General features: G+C 37.5%; 1 protein-coding gene across 3 annotated transcripts in view; it reads left to right on the forward strand.

Moving 5' to 3' along the window:
* The window catches only part of ACACA (acetyl-CoA carboxylase alpha), a 271,848-nt gene that overhangs the window by 132,573 nt on the left and 117,965 nt on the right, over window positions 1–21,310 (forward strand). For all 3 annotated transcript variants that reach the window (XM_046675864.1, XM_046675867.1, XM_046675865.1), the window contains 5 exons: window positions 4,151–4,275; window positions 11,616–11,729; window positions 12,953–13,066; window positions 14,091–14,180; window positions 15,797–15,915. In XM_046675864.1, coding sequence (XP_046531820.1) covers window positions 4,151–4,275; window positions 11,616–11,729; window positions 12,953–13,066; window positions 14,091–14,180; window positions 15,797–15,915 — 562 coding nt within the window. The remainder of the gene's footprint in view (window positions 1–4,150; window positions 4,276–11,615; window positions 11,730–12,952; window positions 13,067–14,090; window positions 14,181–15,796; window positions 15,916–21,310) is intronic.

Here is a 21,310-nt window from a genome sequence, read left to right on the forward strand (position 1 = left end):
CAAAAATCCTCAAGTAAATATGAGCAAACTGAATCCAGCAATATATACAATATCAAAATCAAGTTTGCTGTATCCCACTTTAATTAATGCAAGCCTGATTAATATTAGAAAAACCATTTAATGTAACTTATCATTTAATAGATTAGAAGAGGAAAAAGCGTGGTCATCATCTCAAGATATGGGGGGGGAAGCATTTAAGAAATTTAATATCCATTCATGGTAAACTCTTGGCAAACGAAAAATGAAATGGAATTTCTTTAATTATGTGAAGATCTTCCACAAAAAAATCTATAGGATACATACATCATACATAATGGCAAAATGTTGACAGCATTCTTCTTTTGTTTTTGAGGAAGATTAGCCCCAACATCTGCCAGCAATATTCCTCTTTTTGCTGAGGAAGATTGTCTCTGAGCTAACATCTGTGTCCATCTCCCTCTACTTTATATGTGGGACGCCTGCCACAGCATGGCTTGATAAGCAGTGTGTAGGTCCACACCCAGGATCCGAACCGGTGACTTTTGGGCTGCTGAAGCAGAGGGTGCTCACCCAACCACTAAGCCACTGGGCTGGCCCTCCGAAAGCATTCTTTTTAATATTAGGAATAAGACAAGGACACCTGCTATCACTGCTTCTATTCGTTGTCATACTGGATGTCTGAACCAGGGCAGTAAGAGAAGAAAAAGAATTAAAAGGTACAAGGACTGGAAAGGAATAAGGAAATAAACCTTCCACTATTAGATATGATATGATATCTACCTGGAAAGCCTCAGAGAAGCCACATATTTATTATTAGAATTATTTAAAGTATAGCAAGGCTGCTGGATATAAAAGTTAATGTAGAAAATTCAAATGTATTTCTTTATGGTATAACTGTTGTTTAGAAAAGCAATTTAGAAAAATATGTCGTTTAAAACAGTGACCAAACTGACCCAGTAGCATAGTCGTTAAGTTTGCATGCTCTGCTTTGGCGGCCTGGGGTTTGCTGGTTTGGATCCCAGACGCAGACCTACCCACTGCTTATCAAGTCATGCTGTGGCAGGCGTCCCACATATAAAATAGAGCAAGATGGGCACAGATGTTAGCTAAGGGCCACTCTTCCTCCGCAAAAAAGAGGAGGATTGGCAGCAGATGTTAGCTCAGGGCTAATCTCCCTAAAAAAAAAAAAAAAAAGGCAACCCAAAGTGAAACACTAAGGAATAAGTCTAACAGAAAATGTACAAGCCTCTTTTGGAGAAAAATTATAATCAGTGGACAATAATCAAGAAGACCTAAATAAATATTGTGGTCTTAGGTTGGAAAATACACTTGCAAAGTATTGATTCTCCCTGAATTCATCTGTAGATTCAATCACATTCTGATAAAAATCCTAGTAGGATATTTTCATGGAATTTGTCAAGCTACTTCTAAAATTTGCATGAAAGAAAGGTTTGACAATAACCAAGATACTTCTAAAGAAATACAAGGTGGAGGGATTTGTCCAAATATCAAGATTTGCTATAAAGCCATGTTAATGAAGAGATTCTAATGTTGGTTAATAGACCAATGGAAAATAGCAGCCCAGAAACAGATCCACACATATGTGCAAACTTACTTTATAACAGAGCAGACATTGTAGATCATGAGGAAAGGGTATACTTTTCAATAGATGATACTGTGACAATGGGTTATTCATTTGCAAAACCGAAGAAAGAAATTGGATCCCTACCTTACACCATACACACAAAAATCAATTCCAGATAAGTTAGAGACTTAAACATGTACTAAAGAGGCAAAACTACTAAATTTTTTGGAGAATATCCTCATGACCTCAGAATAGGAAAGATTTTGTCATAAAAGACACAGCAAGTGCAAACTATAAAGGAAAAGGTTGATTAATTCAACCCCACTTAAGAACTTCTGTTCGTGAAGAGATAATAAAGAGACTGAAGACACAAGCCACAAAGTGGGAGAAAATATTTACAAAACATATACCTAACAGAAACATTAGTACCTAGAATCTATAGAGAACTAGTGTGAATCAATAAGTAAAAGACAACCTAATACAAAAATAAACAAAAGATATAAAAAGATAATTCACAGAAAGGGAAACACAAATGATCCACAAACTTATGAAAAGATGTTCAGTCTCATTACTAATAAGAAAAATGTGGACAAAACAATAAGGAGATTGGCAAAAATTAAAAAGTCACATGATCTTCTTTCCCTGTTTCTGTAATTGGAAGTACAAATTTCTAAAGTGCAGACCACTTTGGAAAACGGTTTGTCAATACTTAATAGAGGGGAATTTTTTAAGACTCTTCAACCTAGCAATTTCACTCTTAGATAATATATCCTAGAGAAACTCTTACACATGTTATTAGGAGACATATTCAGGATTCTTGTGGCAGCATTGTTCGTAATAGCAAAAAAGATAGGAAACAATCCCAAAATACACAAGTAGAATAGATAATTGAATTCTAGCATATTTCTACGATAGATTACTATACAGCAGTGAAAATGGGTAAACCAAGGTGCACATGTGAACAAAAGAATCAATCTCAAAAACGTGACGTTAAGGGAAAGGAACAAGTTACAGAAGGATCCATACACAGTGATTCCATTGTTATCATTGAAAAACAGGAAAATGAAACTATATATTTGTGATAAAAGTAAAGAAAAAAGCAAAAGAATGATTAGCATAAAATTCAGCTTAGCAGTTGTTTCTGAAAAGGAGCGCATAGGATCCTTCAAAGATACTAAAGATACTCTGTTAACATAGATGGTAGTTACATGGGTATTTATTTTATTTTTCTGAATGTATATTTCACCATTAAAAGTTTTTAAAAAGAGAACACGTGGTATCATTACTTGCTTTCTGCTTAGTGTCTCCCCTGCCTACCCCAGGGTAAATATTCTTTCTATTTCCCGTGGTCCTCTTAATTCCTGTTGCCAAGATGTATTTCTGTTCTCACTTCAAAGCTAAGTCTTGGTCAGGAAAAATATGAATTCATATAGGATAACCAATTTTTAAACAGCTTCTATTTTGTTCTAGTTTCATTTTGAAAAAAAAATCTTATGTCAATCTCTAGTATTTAAAACAGATAAAAGCAGAGTTGCCCTGATTGAATGTACTCAATATTCTAGGAATCCATGGTAATGCCACTGTTCTGATTTGTAACTTAATATGGAGTCGGAACTGAGGTGGTAATCCTTCCCTAGTTTCATAAAATTCTGACTCTTGAGGCTATTCAAACACTAATTCTCCTTTACTTGGAAATTTAATTCTGAGGTACAGTGTTTTCTAAAGAACTGAATATTGCTTATATCCCACCATAGATATTACTACAGTATACCTGAAGCTTATGCTTCTGTTGCAAAACATAGCTTTCCCAGCCAGAACTAACCTGCCCCTGGTGGCCTTATGAAAGACCAGTGAAAATATACATAACTGTACTCTCCCTACAGACCTTTTGACTTAATGCAAGGTTCTCCTTGATCTATGCCTTAGTGTGGATTTGGAATTCTTAAGTATTGCTTAGCTGTTTTGTGGACTTAGAGAGGAAAATGTTGATTGCGGAGGTAGCAGCCATCCTTCTTGAAGATATTAATGATTGTTTATATGGTTTTATTTTTGCTAAAACTGTTCCTTCTACTTAGGATGAAACATTTTCAGTGAGTCACACGTGGAACCAGAATTGCAAACTGGGGTATACTCTAAAGATCATCAGGTTTAATGTTATTGACATTTCTTGTTAAGAAGCAGAATCCTCTTTTCTAAGGAGATCATTCCAGGGAGCTAAATGAGAGGCTCTAGAGTAAGGGTGGGAGTTAGAGTTATCCCCAACCCCTCAGACTCTAAAGCTCCCAATTTTTTTTAATGAAAATGAGGCCAAGAGAGGTAAAGTGATTTGCCCAGGAGCACATAGTAAGTTGGTAACAGAGCTAGGCTTTGAGCCCAGGGCTTATACCAGATTGCCTGACTCCTAGTCCAGCATTCTTTTTCCTAAACCATGCTGCCAACTCTGTACAAATCCATCTAAGAAAATTCTTAAGGTGTTTGTTCTCACTGCTTATCAGGTCCATTATAGACCCATTAAAAACAAATAAATGGCATGTAAACATGAATATTCATACATGGATGAGGACCATTTCTTTTTGTTACTTGCAGGTCACTATGACAAATGTGTGTTTGCCCTTCGGGAGGAGAACAAGAGTGACATGAACACTGTACTGAACTATATCTTCTCTCACGCTCAAGTCACCAAGAAGAATCTTCTGGTCACAATGCTTATTGTGAGTATCATTTTTCAGAACCTTTAAGGATGGTTGATGGAATGAAAAAGCATTTCTTCTCATGGCTGTGGTCAGAGAAAAACGCCTGTCTTTTTTTGTTGTTGTTGTTAAAGATTGGCACCTGAGCTAACAACTGTTGCCATTCTTCTTTTTTTTTTCCCCCTGCTTTTTTCTCCCTAATTCCCCCCAGCACATAGTTGTGTATTTTTAGTTGTAGGTCTTTCTGGTTGTGGCGTGTGGGACACCCCCTCAACGTGGCCTGACAAGTGGTGCCATGTCCATGCCCAGGATCTGACCCAGCGAAACCCTGGGCCACGGGAAGCAGTGCAGGCGAACTTAACCGCTAAGCCATGGGGCTGGCCCCCCTCCTGTCTTTTATAATTGTGGGTTGAGTGGTACTTGGGTTGTGCATTAACAGTTTCTCACATCTACCTTTGTCCTTGACCTGAAGGAACCTGCTCTGGGGGGAAAGGATTGATCTGGCTATTTTGCATATAGTGGTGCACAGGAACTCAAACCTCTTCACTCTACTTAGAGATGCCCTGTGCTTCTCCATTCCTACTTTCACTCATGACAGTAGCTTTAAAATTTAGTCTTATCTAGCCAGTGTACTTTTTCATTATAACTCTTATTTGTTCCGTGAAAATAAGCAATGGCTCTCATGTCCAAAACTTAAAAACCAAAAACAACTGTTAGAAATCCAGTACTGTCCCTCCTCTACCAAAGAAATTTAAATTTATTATGGGCTTTTTTTGTTCCCTTTCTGTTTTATTTACATGGAAATCTGAGCTCCAATTATTGTATTGGTAGTAGATACATGCTTTTATCTCCATAACCTAGTACTATGAGAATTAGTAGAAAGTAGGAAAGAGAGGTGAGACTAGTAAATGTGAATAGGACTAATGTACATTTGACCAGTGGGTAGAATTTTTGTGGGCTTGAGGATTTTTAAAGATGATTTGTAAGTCCTTCACCGCTAGATTTTTCTGGTTCAGTTAATTCTAGGAATCAGAGAACAATAGGACTGACTATTCTTAGAGTCCCCCACCCCATGAACAATTGCATGCTGCTGCGTGTTTGTATTTTTGAGGGGCGTATGGTACCTTTTTGCTCCTAGAGTTTCCTTTCTTGTCCCTTTGTGGAATTGGCATGTTTGGTACTTTAATTGCATCATTTCTTTTTGGAGGAAGAAAACTAAATCTTCACTGCTTTTTTTTTATTTCATAGTTCAGAATGAAGGGAAACTATCTACCTCCCATCTCTGGTTAGCGACAGTGCCACTCATTGAGTTATCTGCCTAGCTGGTTAACTCTCAAGGATATAACGTTTTTTAGAATAGCCACTTTTAAAAATATGTAATTACAGGGAAAGTTCATTACCTTTGCTACTGTAGAAGGGCTAGATGGTGGGGAAAACAGAAGATGCATCTGAAAGAAAAAAAAATATCAGCACTATGTAATATTTCAACTTCCCCAAGTGACAGAGTTCAGCAAAGAAGTGATACAATCTATGACAACTTGCTATTTTTTTTCCTCAGTCAAAAGAGGGAAGAAATTTCTGACTAGTTAGATTTTTTTTTTTAATTTTAATACAAGGATTGCTAATTCTCATTTGGATAAAGCCAAGACTTTCTCGCAGAAAAGGGAAATGATGAGGAAATGGAAGAATCTGTCAGTTTGGACCTAAAATGGGGTGGAATTTGCCTTTTTAGGAAGTTAATTATGGTGAGTTTTCGTTTTATTATGATTACCTTTTTAAGGACTTAACAGTTTTCTGCACTAAAAATAGACCAAAGCCCAGAATCCTTGGAGCAGCAGAAGAGTAATGATCGTCCAAGACTGTCGCTGGGTTTCTTAAATTCTAATTTGTAAGATATAGGGGCTCGGCTCGCTCCTTTTGCGGAGTGATTGTAAGTAACGCTTGCCTTAAGAATCTCATTATTGGAACACGGAGCCATATTTCCTCTGAGAATTCTGGAGTAGCTTTGAGCCGGGGCTGTTCATTTCTCAAGTAATCACGTTGGTGTGATGGAGAGAGAAAATGGCAGCTGTTCGGAGCTCAGGCCTTCAATTTTCTTCAGAGTCCAGTCACTCAAGTGTGTAATTACACGGGGGGTGCTGCAGAGGCGTTGGACCCTGTCAGAGAACTGGTTTGAGGCTTTGCTTTCTGCTTTTGCCAGTCAGGACAGGCAGAAGCCAATGGGACTCTGACTTGCTGCTGTTCTTTTTTCCCCCACCCTGTCATACTGATTACTTCTTACCTGCATGGATAGTACCCAAACTTTCTTTCCAGCAGGCTGAACTCTTTGGAGAAAAGAGCTGTTTGTTAGTGTTTGGGTTTGGATGAATAGGATGAGGAAGAGAGGGGGAGGGAGAGGAGGAAGAAGGTTGAAGATGTGAACCAGAAAGATGGATTTGTCCTTTTCTTTTTTCTGGCATTTCACATTTTTCTTTAAAGAAACACAACAAAACAGTAAACATAATAGGCTCTGTAGGTTTTCATATCATTAAATTTCTTTTGAAATATCAGTTATTTTCACCTCATCTTAGAGGATTGGAAATCAAGAAGTTAATTGATATGATTGAGGGACAGCTAACAGTGATTTACGGAGCAGGGATGAAAGCTCAAAAGGTGCTCCTTTCTGATCTGATATTACTGAATACCAGACGTGGGCCTCCTCTTTTCTTCTTTGGCAATGGTCAGGTCCCCCATCCCCACCTCGCGTCTGCGTTAATGGTGGTACTAGTCAGAGCCATTTTAGTTGTTTGGATTATTCAGTTTCTGTAGGTGTTACTATCTTTCACACGTATCACCTGGACATGGTAGCGTTTGTTTCCCCCAGCTTGGGCTCTCTGTTGGTTCCCTTTTCTTTGCTTACCTTGCTTTCCTAATTGATGATTATGTACCTGGCATTTCACTCTCTGCTTTCTAGTAAGTAGAAATGTTGATGGTGTGCTTTGCTGAGCTAGATGATTTTTTCTGGGGCTTTTGAACCTAGAGGAGAGGGATCAAGAACATCTGGCTTCCGTGAATCAATGTTATGGAAGATGGGTTGCTCCAAAGAAGCCTTCGTCACTTCTAGGTACTAGCATAACTTGCCTGGTGGTAACTTGCCTCAAGGACTCTCAAACATATTTCTTCTAATCTTTCACCCTATGTGGAATGCAAGAGATAAAGTAAAATGCATAAATCCTGTCCAGTTTCCTCCATTTGGAGGAACATTGTGCCACAATGGAAAACAAAGTCTGAAAGACTAATGGTAAGTGATTTGGGTGTTTTTTTTGTTTGTTTTTATTTTTTTGCTGAGGAAGATTCACCATGAGCTAATACCCTCTGCCAGTCTTCCTCTTTTTGTATGTGAGCTGTCACCACAGCATGGCCACTGACAGATGAGTGGTGTAGGTCTGTGCCCAGAAACCGAACCCAGGCTACCGAAGTGGAATGTGCCGAACTTAACCACTAGGCCACTGGGGCTGGCCCAAGTTTATTTTTTGAAAGCTCTTATATCTTAAGTTTAGTTTTATAGGAAAAAGTTAGAGCTGAGAACATTGTTTTTGTTTATTTAGAGATATTTAAGGGACTGTTTAGCCAAATTAAGCAATTTCTTTTTCTTTTTTTAAAAAAATTTTAGTTTTCCTTTTTCTCCCTGAAGCCCCCCAGTACATAGCTGTGTATTTCTAGTTGTGGGTCCTTCTGGTTGTGGCATGTGGGATGCCACCTCAGCATGGCTTGATGAGTGGTGCCATGTCTGCACCCAGGATCCGAACCGATGAAACCCTGGGCCGCCAAAGCAGAGTGCGTGAACTTAACCACTCGGCCACAGGGCCAGCCCCCAGGAATTTTGTACCAATAAAAAGCATCAACATCCTCATAGCTGTCTAGATAGCAAAGTACATAGCCGATAGCCACTTTGATGCTGAGGAGTCTTCCCCTCACTACTTATATCTTATTTCTGGTATGGTCCACATGATATTAACTGTGCTTCCTTATGAGTAGTGACATGCCTAGGAGCCTCTGATTTGATTTAGACAGGGAGCATTTAAAATGCTGATCAGCGCCTTTGCTTCCTCCTCTTAACATGACTGCAAATAATTTTGTCCAGTGTGTAAGTAAAGAAGAAAAGTCTTTCTCAGTGAACCCAAGTTTACTGAATAAGTGTGATTATAACAATTTCTTGTTAAATCTGTCCCATGACATCCTTGGAATGTCAGAACATCCAGCTGTGACTGGAAGAAGCTGCCAGTTCATTGCTGACACTGGGATTAGTGCCTCACCCAGCTGAATAATAGTTACTGTCTTGAGAACATTATACATTAGGTCACATTCTCTACATTTTGAATTGCCTTCAAATCTTAGTATGCTAAGATGAAATTGGACTATATTGGGCTCTTCTTGCAGTCAACTGTATAACTTTGGCTATGGATTTGACACTTAAGCATGTTTGTTATAATTCTGCAAATCTGAACTATTCCCTGTGGTTAGGCACCATCCAGGTTAAGAATAAAAACAAATAACTTTGTGGTACTAATCTTAACTGTTACTGAATAATAATTTTTACTTCAGCCTTCAGATTTATGCAAGTGCCCTGTAATCCCAAAATCAGCAGGTAGGCTCATTAAACGAACCTCCTTATGTTGAGGAAACACATCTGCTGACATAGTCACCGTTTAATGTCATTGTTACAAAATGTCCACCAGGATTGGATGGTGACGTTGGGCTGTCCACTTCCCCAAAGGAAGCCTGTCACTAGGATAGAGGGCTGTAAGCTTCCTTTTTGGATGTTTGCATCTTAGGATGGGTGGTTCTGATGAACAGAATGGTCTGCCATCCCCTGGTGGTTTCTTTCAGCACGTAAACACTCTGTCTAGGTCAAGGACAAGAGAGGATTGCGAAGATTACTGTACACATAGTTTTCTATTGCCAATCTTTTTCTAAGTATTAATGACAACAATGGAGAAAATAATATTTGAAAAGAAAATTTCCAAGTCAAGATAAACTAATGAAAGTAGTGGTTTATTCATACTCTGTTTGATATTTCGTATCCCAGAAGGATCTGTTTTTTGAACTTTATCAAAAGGAGCCCACAAAGATTGTCAGTTGGTGATTTTGAATGAAAAATTATTTCTATATTATTTTTTCTAAAGTCCATGGTTCACTTTTCTTACAGACACTGTTTATTTTTCCCTACCCTGTTTCTCAGTCCTTTTTTCACATAGTAGAAAGATGAAATGGAAAAATGGTTTTTAGAAAAAGTAGTTTTGTGTGTTTTGTTAAGTTAGAACATGATCTGTAGTTAGGTAAGAGGATAATGCCACTTTTATTTATTTGTTTTAGTTTAATCTCAAAAGGTAAACCTGAATTTCCTTTCAAGGGAAAACATTCTATACCAAATCTGATATAGGTTGGGTAAGTGGCGAGTGTTCCTATACTGTCATGTTGGATTTTGTTGTTAATGTTGAGACTTTAATCTGGTTATTTGCCAAGTAGCTGAGTTGTATTATCCAAGACCCTTTGGTTTTTAGATCTTTCAGTGGATCTGATGATTGAAGTAAGTCCTCAGAAATGAATGTTTGTTCTCTATTAGGAACATTAGGTAAAGAGGGATTTTGGAAGAAAGAACTTATCTTGGTTTCCCTACCTGCTGTTGTCTCTTCTTTCCTTCTGTGTTTTTGTGGTCTTGTTTCTGGTGATTTTATATATTCCCTTGAAATTCTGTTTTGCTCATTAGATCTCAACAAAGGTGAGACTGAATTGCCTTTTCTCCCTCCTCTTTGCTTTTATGCCCTAGGATAGGTGGAAAGGTCCTCAAGTCTGTGACTATCTGCTCAACCAAACCCTGGATTCATACTCACTTTAATAGGAGCTTATCTTCTTCCCACTCAGATGAGTGAATTCCCTGCATTAAATAGGTGAAAACAATACTTGAACTTTCTTAAGTATAAATCCCATCATGTGTTTTACAACTCTGGACAGTTGGAGCAGACCACTGGTTGGTGGATTGGCGAACCAGAAAGTATTTCCTGCTTTAAAATGTTTGAGAAGCCTTCTTTCCAGCATAACAGTGTTGAGTACTCCAAAACTCTTTACCCTGTGGTGTGGACGGTAGTGGGGGTTGTGGAAAAAGTGTTTTGGGAAATGCATATCTTCCCCCAAAGTCCCAAGATTTTGTTTATACTACTGTGGTAGAGGACTATAAAGAGTCTCGCTGACATGGGGAAGGTTAAGTATGAAATGGAGGTTCTTCAAGAAAAAGGCTGATAATCGAGGTATAGGGAAGATTAAAAAGCAACAACAGGAAGCCTTTTGAGGTCTGATCATCTTTCATGTCCTGTTGATAGTAGAAGGAGAATGAAAATTCACTAAAATGTAAAGGCAGTTATTTCAAACTGAGTAGAAGGAACTATACCTAAACGTGTGTATTTTATATGGTGTGGTGTTAAGAACTACTACTACAAATAGCTCTGTAAATTTCGAAAAGGACAGAAGTTTGTGAAGACTGTCTGCTTTTTCAGCTTAGATGAAAATTACATGGATAATGGATGAATTTAGGGAATAAACTGATATTCCACTGGAGAAGAAGTATTTTTCTCAAAATAAGATACAGATTTTTTTCTTAATTTTTAATTTTTAGGAGGGTAAGGACCCAATGCCGAATACACTATGGATAAGTAAGAGCTTGGTTTTTTCCTTCTAATTCCTCTAAGGATTCACCATGTTTAGATATCATGGAATGACTCTTGGTACAGCAAGAGGATAAATGATTTTGAGTTCAGAATTGTCAGAAAATAAGATGGTGTTTTTATTTAGTGTGTGTTTATAAATGAATAACTTGTTCTTTTGTTTCTGCTTTGCAACCTTCTGAGGTGCTGAACATTTGGTTTGTGGAATGAAAACCACCAGAAGTGGTTCCTTTTGCCTTATTCTGCCTTCTTTCCAAAAGTTGGGGAGGGAACAGAAAAGCCTTTAGTCCCTAGATTATTTAAAACCTCTTGAAACTTTGATCGTCTGTTATTTCTTACTCAGAATCCCCTGACCCCTTTTAATGGTCTCTGATGGTTTCTTCTGCATGTTAAAAGTATAATGTTGATTTATAAAGAAATACATTAGGAATTTTGAATCTGAATGACTGAGGGATTTGGGCTGCTTCTCTTTAGCAGCAGCTTCCTCTGGGATCTTCTTTACCACATTATTTGGGATAAAAATAGCAGAACGTTTGCATTTTCTTATTAATCCAGCTATGTTCAACTTTGTTTTTATTCGCTTTTCCCATTTCAAAGTCCTGTCCACCTCAGTTCTTTTTAATGTGGATGTGTATGTTCTTGTTCCACGTTAATAATTAGGATCAACTGTGTGGCCGGGACCCTACTCTCACTGATGAGCTGCTGAATATCCTCACAGAGCTAACTCAACTCAGTAAGACCACCAATGCCAAAGTGGCACTTCGAGCACGCCAGGTAAGGGCATGTATTGGTTATCTTGGGAGAGGAATGATTTTCATAGATTGGGCAGTCCTAGAAACAATTAACTTTTACTCAATCATCTTACAAAGATCATGCAGTTTTCTGTCTATGTCTCATTGACCTCAGAACAAATGTTTTCATTTGGTATATGTTTTTTAAAGAAAAAGGAAAAGATTAACATTGAGTTTTTTAAAATAGCAGCCCTTTCCCCATTATAAAATCCTGTTTTTGTTTCCTACCCTTCCTAGTAGCTCTGTGATAATAAACCAGAGCCATGTGGAGGAAAGGAAACTGAGGGAAGGCAATAGACTCAATATTTCTTACTTCCCAAAGGGAGTTTAGAAGTGCTGAAAACTTTTAATTGTGTAGGAAAAAATCAAGTGTGGAAAGCAGAAAGATGATGAAATCAATCTTAGGTGATAGCAATCAGAACGACCCCAGAGAAGTCCAGTTAGTTTCACCCTGTAGTCTTCATATCCATTCCAAAAGGTTTCAGCAGGGAAGCTGAGTTGGTGCTCCCTTTGTGTTTCTGTGCATGGGCATTGACAAGGAAGCAGCATTTGAAGCTGTTCAGTGACCTTCTGCTTTCTCTACAATTGTATCCATGTCACTGAACTACTACAAGTTATTGAACCTCTCAGAGACCTACTGAGAGTGTTCAGGTCCTACCGTGTGTCTGTCTGTTTGTGACACTGCTTTCACTCTCTTGCCCATCACATGCATTGGTGTTACATCCTGACGCCTTCTCCTTGGTACTCAGTACCTGGGGCTGTCAGAGCAGCTTTTCCTAGTCTTTTTTTCCACTTCAGAGTTGCAAAAGGTTAGCTCTGCTGCATCCACCTTCCCCACAGCTGCTCCCTGCCAGACCCGATTCCCAATTAACAGCTAGTCATGCAGTCCCCAGGACTAGCAGCTTTGCAATGGTAAATCACATGCACTGATGGAACTTGATTGAAGCTGTTTTCTCTCCCATCCCCCTGACCCCCGTGGGAAATTGCCCACAACACAAATCATGGTGAGTCAACTGAGATGCTGTATTTGGTGGCATTGGCTTTATGTTACAGGACCTAGAAGTTCTTTTACTTGGTGTCTGTTTTATCTTTGATGCCTGCACTTACAGATTTATATTTATTGCTTTTGTATCAGAGCTGCCTAATAGGAGCCTAGAATAATCACTCCCTCGGGAACTTATGCCTCTTATTTTGCTTTCACTCTAGGTTCTTATTGCCTCCCATTTGCCATCATATGAGCTTCGCCATAACCAAGTAGAGTCTATCTTCCTATCAGCTATTGACATGTATGGACATCAGTTTTGCATTGAGAACTTGCAGGTATACATACAGTCCTTTTCTACCACTCTGCACTCTTGTCCTGTTTATTCTCAAGCAAGTTTAATTAAGTAATCAATCAGTCAATTTTTACTTTCTGTGTAATGAAGTTTCATACCTTAACTTTCTAAAATAATTTATACTTATGCATATTTTTTCATAAAAATTGCTGTTAGAATTATGGTTTAGCTTAAAAGTAAAATAGGCCTGCCTTGATAGAAGTGTTCTATTGAAGTCTTTACCTCTTGTGCTTTTATTAAGGAAGTATACTGGGCCAGAATTAAGTGGTAGCACTGGTTGATTTCTGATATTTGAATCAGAAGTATAAATAGGTAGTTGTTGGTCTTCTAAAGACAAAGCTACTTAAATATCATTTAATTTTATTTTAATGTTTATTATTAATCTTTATATAGAGCCAATTTTGTAAAAGAATATTGACTAATTTTACTACTAATTGGAAGGGCTTTGACTATTATTTTTTAAACAACATCATGTTCTCAGGAATGACTTTCTATTTTCCTACCTGGAAATAAGGATAATATTGTTATATCTAGCCAAGAGAATCTTCAGGCTTTCTGTCAGATTTGCTTCTGGGGAACCTAGAGAGGGGAGAAGGATGTTTTTGTTTATTTGATTCATTGTTGAAATATAGGGTTTCGACTGGGATTCAAATCTCTGGTTTAGCATGGTGGAATATTGAGAAAATATTTAAGAAGTAGAGTACAGATATATGTCAGAAAGGATAATAATAGTCATAAGCACCTATATTAGTATATCATTAATGTATTGTTAATGCACTGTTCTAAGAATTTTACATATATTAGCTCTTTTAATCCTCACAACCAGTCCTATGAGAAGAGGTATTATCATTTTTCCCATTTTGTAGCTGAGGCACAGAAAAGGTATTCATACATGACATTCAAGGACAAAATTCTTGTTTCACTAAATGCTTCAAATACCAAATATTGTCCATTGAAATTGTTCTCTTTTGGATGTAATGGTTTAAGCCTGCCTTTGTACCTTCCAGAAACTCATCTTGTCTGAAACATCTATTTTTGATGTCCTTCCAAACTTCTTCTATCACAGCAACCAGGTAGTAAGGATGGCAGCTCTAGAGGTAAGCTTTCATAGTAATGTGACATGACCTTCTTCTTGGTTTTTAGCTGATTTTCTCTGTTTGGCTATGATGTGAGTCCTTTTTCTTTGGCCTTAATGTTGGTTCTTAAGAGTGGAATCTTCTTTTCTTCTGAAATGATAAAGACTAAACCATGATCTTACTTTACTCAAGTGTTTCATTTGAACTCATCACCAGCTTCTGGGCTCCAGTCAAAGGAAAATAGCTGCCAGAATTTTTCAATAGTCTACTTTCCAGGTATTTGAATTCTCCTATTTCATAATGAATTAGGATTCCCTGTAACATAACAAATGAAAAAATACATGGCTGATCAAAACATGTACTGTTTTGTGGTTTGGGCCAAATAAAATGGATTTTAGTTATATTTGAAATTGTCAAGCAGCTCTTATGAACTATGTCGTCATGGGAAAGAAGGTAATAATGTTTAATGAACTGTGTTTTAGGTGCTTTATTTTCCTCATTTAATCCTACACTTACTTTATGAAGTAAGAAGAGAGTGAGACTCTGAAAGGTTGTGACTTGTCCAAAATCTCATAGATAATAAATAGAAGAGTTTGCATTTGAAGCTAGGTCAATCTGACGCAAAGATATTATGTTTCCACTACAGCACATTACCTCATTAAGCACAAAAATTGCAGGCCCCGAATACTACTGTAAAATTACCAAGTGATGTTTTTTTAAAATGAGGAAAAGAATCTAAATGTTTTTAGATTATTTTATGTAATATGACATCACTATAATCTGTTGCCAGCTCTTTTGGGTTACTTTTTATTTGTATTCTATGGGTAGAGGGTAATGTATCCTACTCAGTAAATACCAAATTTTTAAAGTATCTGTGTCTTACAATGCTTTCATGTCATTTAATGAGACCTCTCTTTATATACCTCACATGCTGGTAGAATCCCACATAGCATTTTACGTGCATGGCAAGTTGGCTGTGAAGTGCAAGAGGTTGGACTGATGGTTTTTGCTGAGATACAGCCTGTTGCTGTTTCTTTAACTCTTGGGTCAAGTTAATGTTTTTGAGATATTATATGTCAAATTGTGCCTTACTGCTTTTGCCTAGGGTTTAAGGGGATAAAATAACCTAAAATTGATTTTGGCCAGTTAGAAAACAGAACAAAACAAAGATACAAGATGGTAAAAGAGTTGAACTGTACTACGATTGCTTCTGTCTTCTCTTTTCACTCCTTAAGTGGCCCAGAATCAGCACCTCCCGTTTTCTCACTGTTTGCTTTTATCTTCTGTTGAAATCATTGTGCTTAATGAGCTAATGGTCGTGGTTCTGTATTCTCTCTTTCGCTAAAGATCAGACGTTCTCCAGAGTTTAGGTTAGCGTGAAAAGTTTACCACACACCTAGATGTGTCCAGCAGAGAGAGGCTAGTTTTGTTTCCTTTTATAGTCATGGGTATAGTTTTAGACTCCAGTTTTATTAATTAAAGCAAGGTATGTATGCACAGAGCCTTGGGAATTCTGTCACTGCAAACCACCTTCTTCTGCATCAGATACCTCTTTTTAAGACTGTCTTTTTCCTGGGCTAGCCATCTCTTAGTTTCTGCTTTTGAAGTATATTTACTGAGGATTACTTTTTAACCAGGTGTATGTTCGAAGGGCTTATATTGCCTATGAACTTAACAGTGTACAACACCGCCAGCTTAAGGACAACACCTGCGTGGTGGAATTCCAGTTCATGCTGCCCACATCTCATCCAAACAGGTGAGTTTGAGCTGGTCTGTGCACCTGAGCCAGCCAGAACTCTATCAGGAGAGTTGAGGGGAGTAATGTGTATGACAGTTCCTTGTTTTTTTTTTTAGCTAGAAATGTAGAGCAGAAAATGAACAAATTTAAACCATTAGAGAAGAGCCTCTTGGTGCCCACTTCTTTTTTTTGATCTTTGACCTGGAGAGAGAAAGTATGGACTAAGATAAAAGTTTAGGATTAATCCATTCATTTTTTGCTTGTATTATGTCACTGAGGAAACATAGTTCTTTTCTTTCTTTTAAGTTAGAAAGAATTTATTAGCATTTTACATGCTGGGAACTTTGCCAGAAAATCACTTTGTTAGCAGTTTAAGTTAACAGTTAGAATATAAAAATAGCTTGGGTGGGATGCTTTTCTTTTCTGTATGTTTGCTATGGGTTAAGGTTATACCTGAGCCAATTTCATTATCTCCCTAAAAACAGACACCTGAATTTAGCCGTTGAAACTCAATCAGTTTTTAAAAATCATACTTCAGAAGCAAACGTAAATCCAAGTAAATTACTTAATTAAGCCCTGCTGATTCCATTATTCTTCCCTTCCTAAGCCCTTTAAAAAATAAAATATACATATGGAAATTTGTTCCAGTATTGCTTTGGTTTTAAAATGAAAATACTTTATCTTGTATACTCATTTTTTAAAAAGTATTCTGAGGCAGTGAAAACCTAGGAATTCCACCTACGCAATATGTTCATCCCCTGCTGTATTTTCATTCTTTTTAGTAATACCACAGGAAATATAAATACCACAGCCAATCTTAAGCTGCCCCCCTCCATTTCTTCTTTATGGCCTTTGGTTCTTCACTTTGTATTACAAGTACTGTGTCTTTGGGGATCCTTAGTTATAGACACCAGAAATGGTTTTGTTCTGAATTGCCACTTCACCCAAAGCAATAGAAACCCTTCCTAGAGACAAAGAAGTCTGTGCTGAGACTTTTGGCCACTGGATGCCACTGTTGATCCAGCAGAGGTCAGCAGATGAGCAGAGACATCTTCAGAAAAAGTACTTCTCTTCTTTGTCTCAGAAAATCCTTTCACTTCTCTACCTCAAAAATACCTTATGGCTGGCAGAGAAGCATATATCCTTGATTTAGCAAGCATCTCTCAGTACATTTTTGCCTCCATGGATTTCAGAATCTCATTTTCTAGAAACGAATGGTTGTCCTTCAGCGAGCGGCGAAGTACTCATGGCACACATGGGCTCAGCACTCCGTCTTCTTTCTTTTCCTGCATTCCCTGAATAATTGTAGAGAACTACATGCTATACTGGTGCTCTTTGTAATTCTCAGGACATTCTCCTTTCTCCCTGCTTTCTACTACCTCTTCCCTTTTGGCAGTGATTTGTAGTCAGACTGCAGAGCTGCTTCTGATTTCCCTCCCTCCTCATTGCTCCCCTTGTCTTTCTGAATTGCTCTCCCTGTCCTATTTTTTTATTTGAGGATATGTGTCCAGTTTGTTGAGGGAAAGTCAACTGGAAAATGAGAGAAATGCTTCTTAATTGTTTGTTAAGGAATCTTATTTACCTTTCCATCTCTAGCATGTGAAGCTTGGTTATTCCTGATATGGTTTTAAAACTTGTGTACTTGTCCCTCCCAACGTCTGAGGTATACACACCTCTATGTATGTATGGATAAAAACTAGACAAGAACAGAACTGTAGTTCTGATCTAAAGTCTTCCTTGGTTGTGTGGATATAAAATTATAAACTGCTGGATTATTATTATCATTGTCATTATTTGCATAGATGTAAAAGTGAAGATTAGGGCAAATAAAGAAGGAAAGATAAGATAATCTTTGTGAAAATCAGAAAAATATTAAAATTGCTTTAAGGCTTTTTTAGATCTAAAGTCCTTTTGTTAGTTTAAGAATGTAAAATGTATTATTAGATTTAATCACAGAGTGATATATTCAGTGTTAGAGTAGAGCTTATTCACTTATTACTGATTTGCTACTTGAATTTCATTTTATAAGATTTTATATATATTTTTAAAAAAATATTTTTGTTACAATTTGGAGTTATTACCTTATTCTGACACCAACTGCAATTCAATTCTGACACTAACCACCTGGCATTAGATGCCACAAGTTACGGGCTCAGTTCTCCAAAAACTGCCCCTATTCAGATAGGGCCACAAGTGGGGTTCCCAGGCCACCCATACTTCTGATCAACTGGCTACAAATTTGGGGGTTCCCATGACCCCCTCAGGTTCAATAATTCACTAGAACAGCTTATGGAACTTAGGAAAGCACTGTACTTACAATCACAGTTTTATTATAAAGGATATAGACCAGGACCAGCCAAATGAAGAGACATGTAGAGGAATGTCTGAGTGTGGGACCTAAACACGGAATTTCCCTTGTTCTTTCCCTGTGGAATCAGGATATATTTTCCTCCTAGCATATCATTGTGTTCACCAACCAAGAAGTTCCATTGAGCTTCACTGTCCAGAGGTTTTATAAGGGCTTCATTACCATGGCATAATTGATTAAATGGTAGGCCGCATGATTAAACTCAGTCTACAGCCCCTCTCCCCTCCTCAGAGGTCCAGCTGGCTCAAAGCCCCCAACCCTCTAGTCACATGGTTGGTCTTTCTAGTGAGCAGCCCATGTCCTGAGTTATATCATCTCTTAGCATAAACCCAAGTGTGATCCAAGGGGCTCATGAATAATGAAGACACTTCTATTACTTGAGAAATTCTAAGGGTTTAGAGTCTCTCTCAGGAACCAGGGAGAAAGGCCAGTCAAATTCTTTATTACATGGGAGGCCTGCTCACCTTACAAAAGAATTCTAAGATCTCTTAGTTTTAGTTTTGAGGCAAGATGCAACTTTTTTCTAACTCCAGTACTTTTATTCTTGTCTGTTCTTATTGTTTTGAACAAGCAGGCAGTAAGCATATTGTTTCTTATTCTACAGAAATAAGTTCCAGGAGACTATCTACCAGCATCCATTCTACTCTCAGTCCTGTAAGGCTCAAGGATACAACTATGTCCACTAACCTCTAGATTAATGATTCTCAGAATTATCTGGGAAGTATTTTAAAAATGCACACATTGGGATCCTGACTGCCAATATTCTGATTCATTTTGAACCAGAGGATCACTCTTTGAAAAAGTTCCTCTGATAACTCTGTTGAACTCCTACGGTTGAGAATCACTACTACTAGACCAGCACTGTCCAATAGAAATATAATGCAAGCCACATATATAATTTGAAATTTTCTATTGACTATATTTTAAAAAGGTAATAAGAAACAGATAAAATTACTTCTAATAACATTTTATTTAACCTATTATATCCAAAATATCATTTCAATATGTAATAAAAATTGAGATATTTTTCCATCCTTCATACTAAGTCTTTAAAATTTAGAGTGTGTTTTACACTTACAGCATGTCTCAATACAGACCAGCTGTATTTCAAGCACCTTGTAGCCACATGAACAGCTTGACCCAAGACCAAAAATTAATTTGGACAATCATACTGAGTTTTCGTTGTTTTATGTTAATGGTGGTACCCCTAGGAGAGATTTAAGAAAAATTCTCATCCTTACGTGGCTTGTTCTTAAGTAGTTACAGGACTTATCCACATCTGATACTATAGAAATGGTACAGTATTTTATATGTGCATTAAAAATTATTCTGTGATAATAGAAAACAGGCATATGAATATACATATTTTACTTATCAATGCAAAACAGAATTTTATAATATTTTTCCCAATTGGAATTAGCAAACCAAAAATTCTTGAGGGAGAAAACAGATACGTTCTTTAACCAATTTTTTGTATTTTTCCCCAGGCGTTTGGTCTTCACATTCCTAGCCAGGCCTTCATTTGAAGTAGACTAAATTTGTCCAGCACGTCCTTAGAAATGAGTATCTTTCTAAGCTATATTATCAAAGCAAGACTACAGTCTCTTGTTGTGTGGAGGGTCACCTGGTGGAATTCCATTCCTACCATTTGTTTTTGACTAGTAATTTAGCCCCTGTGGGTTGGGATGAAAAATGCCTCTCTGTCTGCAAACTAAGAACAGTGGAGAATTTTTTCAGGAAAATGCCTTGGATGCTGTTTGGATTGAAAACCCATGTCCCATTCGGGCATGTTTTGATTTTTAGAGAAGTAGGCAAAACACAAGCAATTGCCAATGCAAATCCATGGAGCAGCCTCTAAGAAAGGAGAAGACACCCTTTTTTTAGCACATTTAGGCAGTAGGTACATGGCCAACACGTTTGGTGCCTTTTTATTTTTGTTTAAATTCATCATAGGACTTTGTATGGCTTGACTTCTTTCAGTACTTTTTAATAGTTTTATTTTTTTGTGGAAAGAACTCTTAACATGAGATCTCTGCTCTTAAATTTTTGTGTACAATATATTATTGTTGTCTTTAGGTACAGTGTTGTACAACAGATCTCTAGCACTTATTCATTGCTTGACTGAGACTTTTGCTTGACATTCAGTTACTCTGTGTTTCAGTATAATTTGACTGTGTTTTTTCCTAATTCTTCTCAATATATTTTTTAAAAAGTAGCAGTTGACTAAACAGTTTATTATTTTTTTTTTAAAGATTTTATTTTTCCTTTTTGTCCCCATAGCCCTCTGGTACATAGTTGTATATTTTTAGTTGTGGGTCCTTCTAGTTGTGGCATGTGGGACACTGCCCCAGCATGGCGTTGATGAACGGTGCCATGTCCGTGCCCAGGATCCGAACTGGTGAAACCCTGGGTCGCCAAAGCAGAGCGCACGAACCCAACCACTCAGCTACGGGGCCAGCCCCGTAAACCGTTTATTTTCTAATCTCTGTGACTTTCTGCATCATCCTTCTTGCTAGGAGATGGGCTTCAATCAAGCAACGTTATCATATTCTTGATCTTCTGCCCAAGACTTCTGAACTTTTTTATGGGAACTATAGTTGCAAGTTTTTGACATCCACAGGTCTTAGTCACCAGAAGATCCAATTATTAGAGCTTCACTCAGGGAAGCTCCTAATCTAGATACACCCCTTTCTTCTTACATTCCCTTCACTGGAACAGCAGCTACAGAGATTTTCCTGACTTTAGCGTAGCAGGAAACCTATCTGTATGTGACACATGGGGGGTGTGTGTGTGTTTTTCCTTCTTTATCTTCTTAGCATTTAAAGGCTTTGTCCTATTAAATGTGAATTTTTTTGAAGGGAGAGGATTGTCGCTGTCTTTTTTTAAAGGTAACTTGTAGCCAGTTAGCAGTTTTTAAAGGAGAAGTTACTGAGTGTCTTCAGTCATTTTCTTGGTTCAGGAATAGTCAGGACAGCTGGTCTACAGTAAGAGAATATTTTATTATTATCCAGACTTTTAGGACTTAATTCTCTGGTCTAAGATTCC

Source organism: Equus quagga, chromosome 11 (genome assembly GCF_021613505.1).
Source record: "Equus quagga isolate Etosha38 chromosome 11, UCLA_HA_Equagga_1.0, whole genome shotgun sequence".
Taxonomy (NCBI): domain Eukaryota; kingdom Metazoa; phylum Chordata; class Mammalia; order Perissodactyla; family Equidae; genus Equus; species Equus quagga.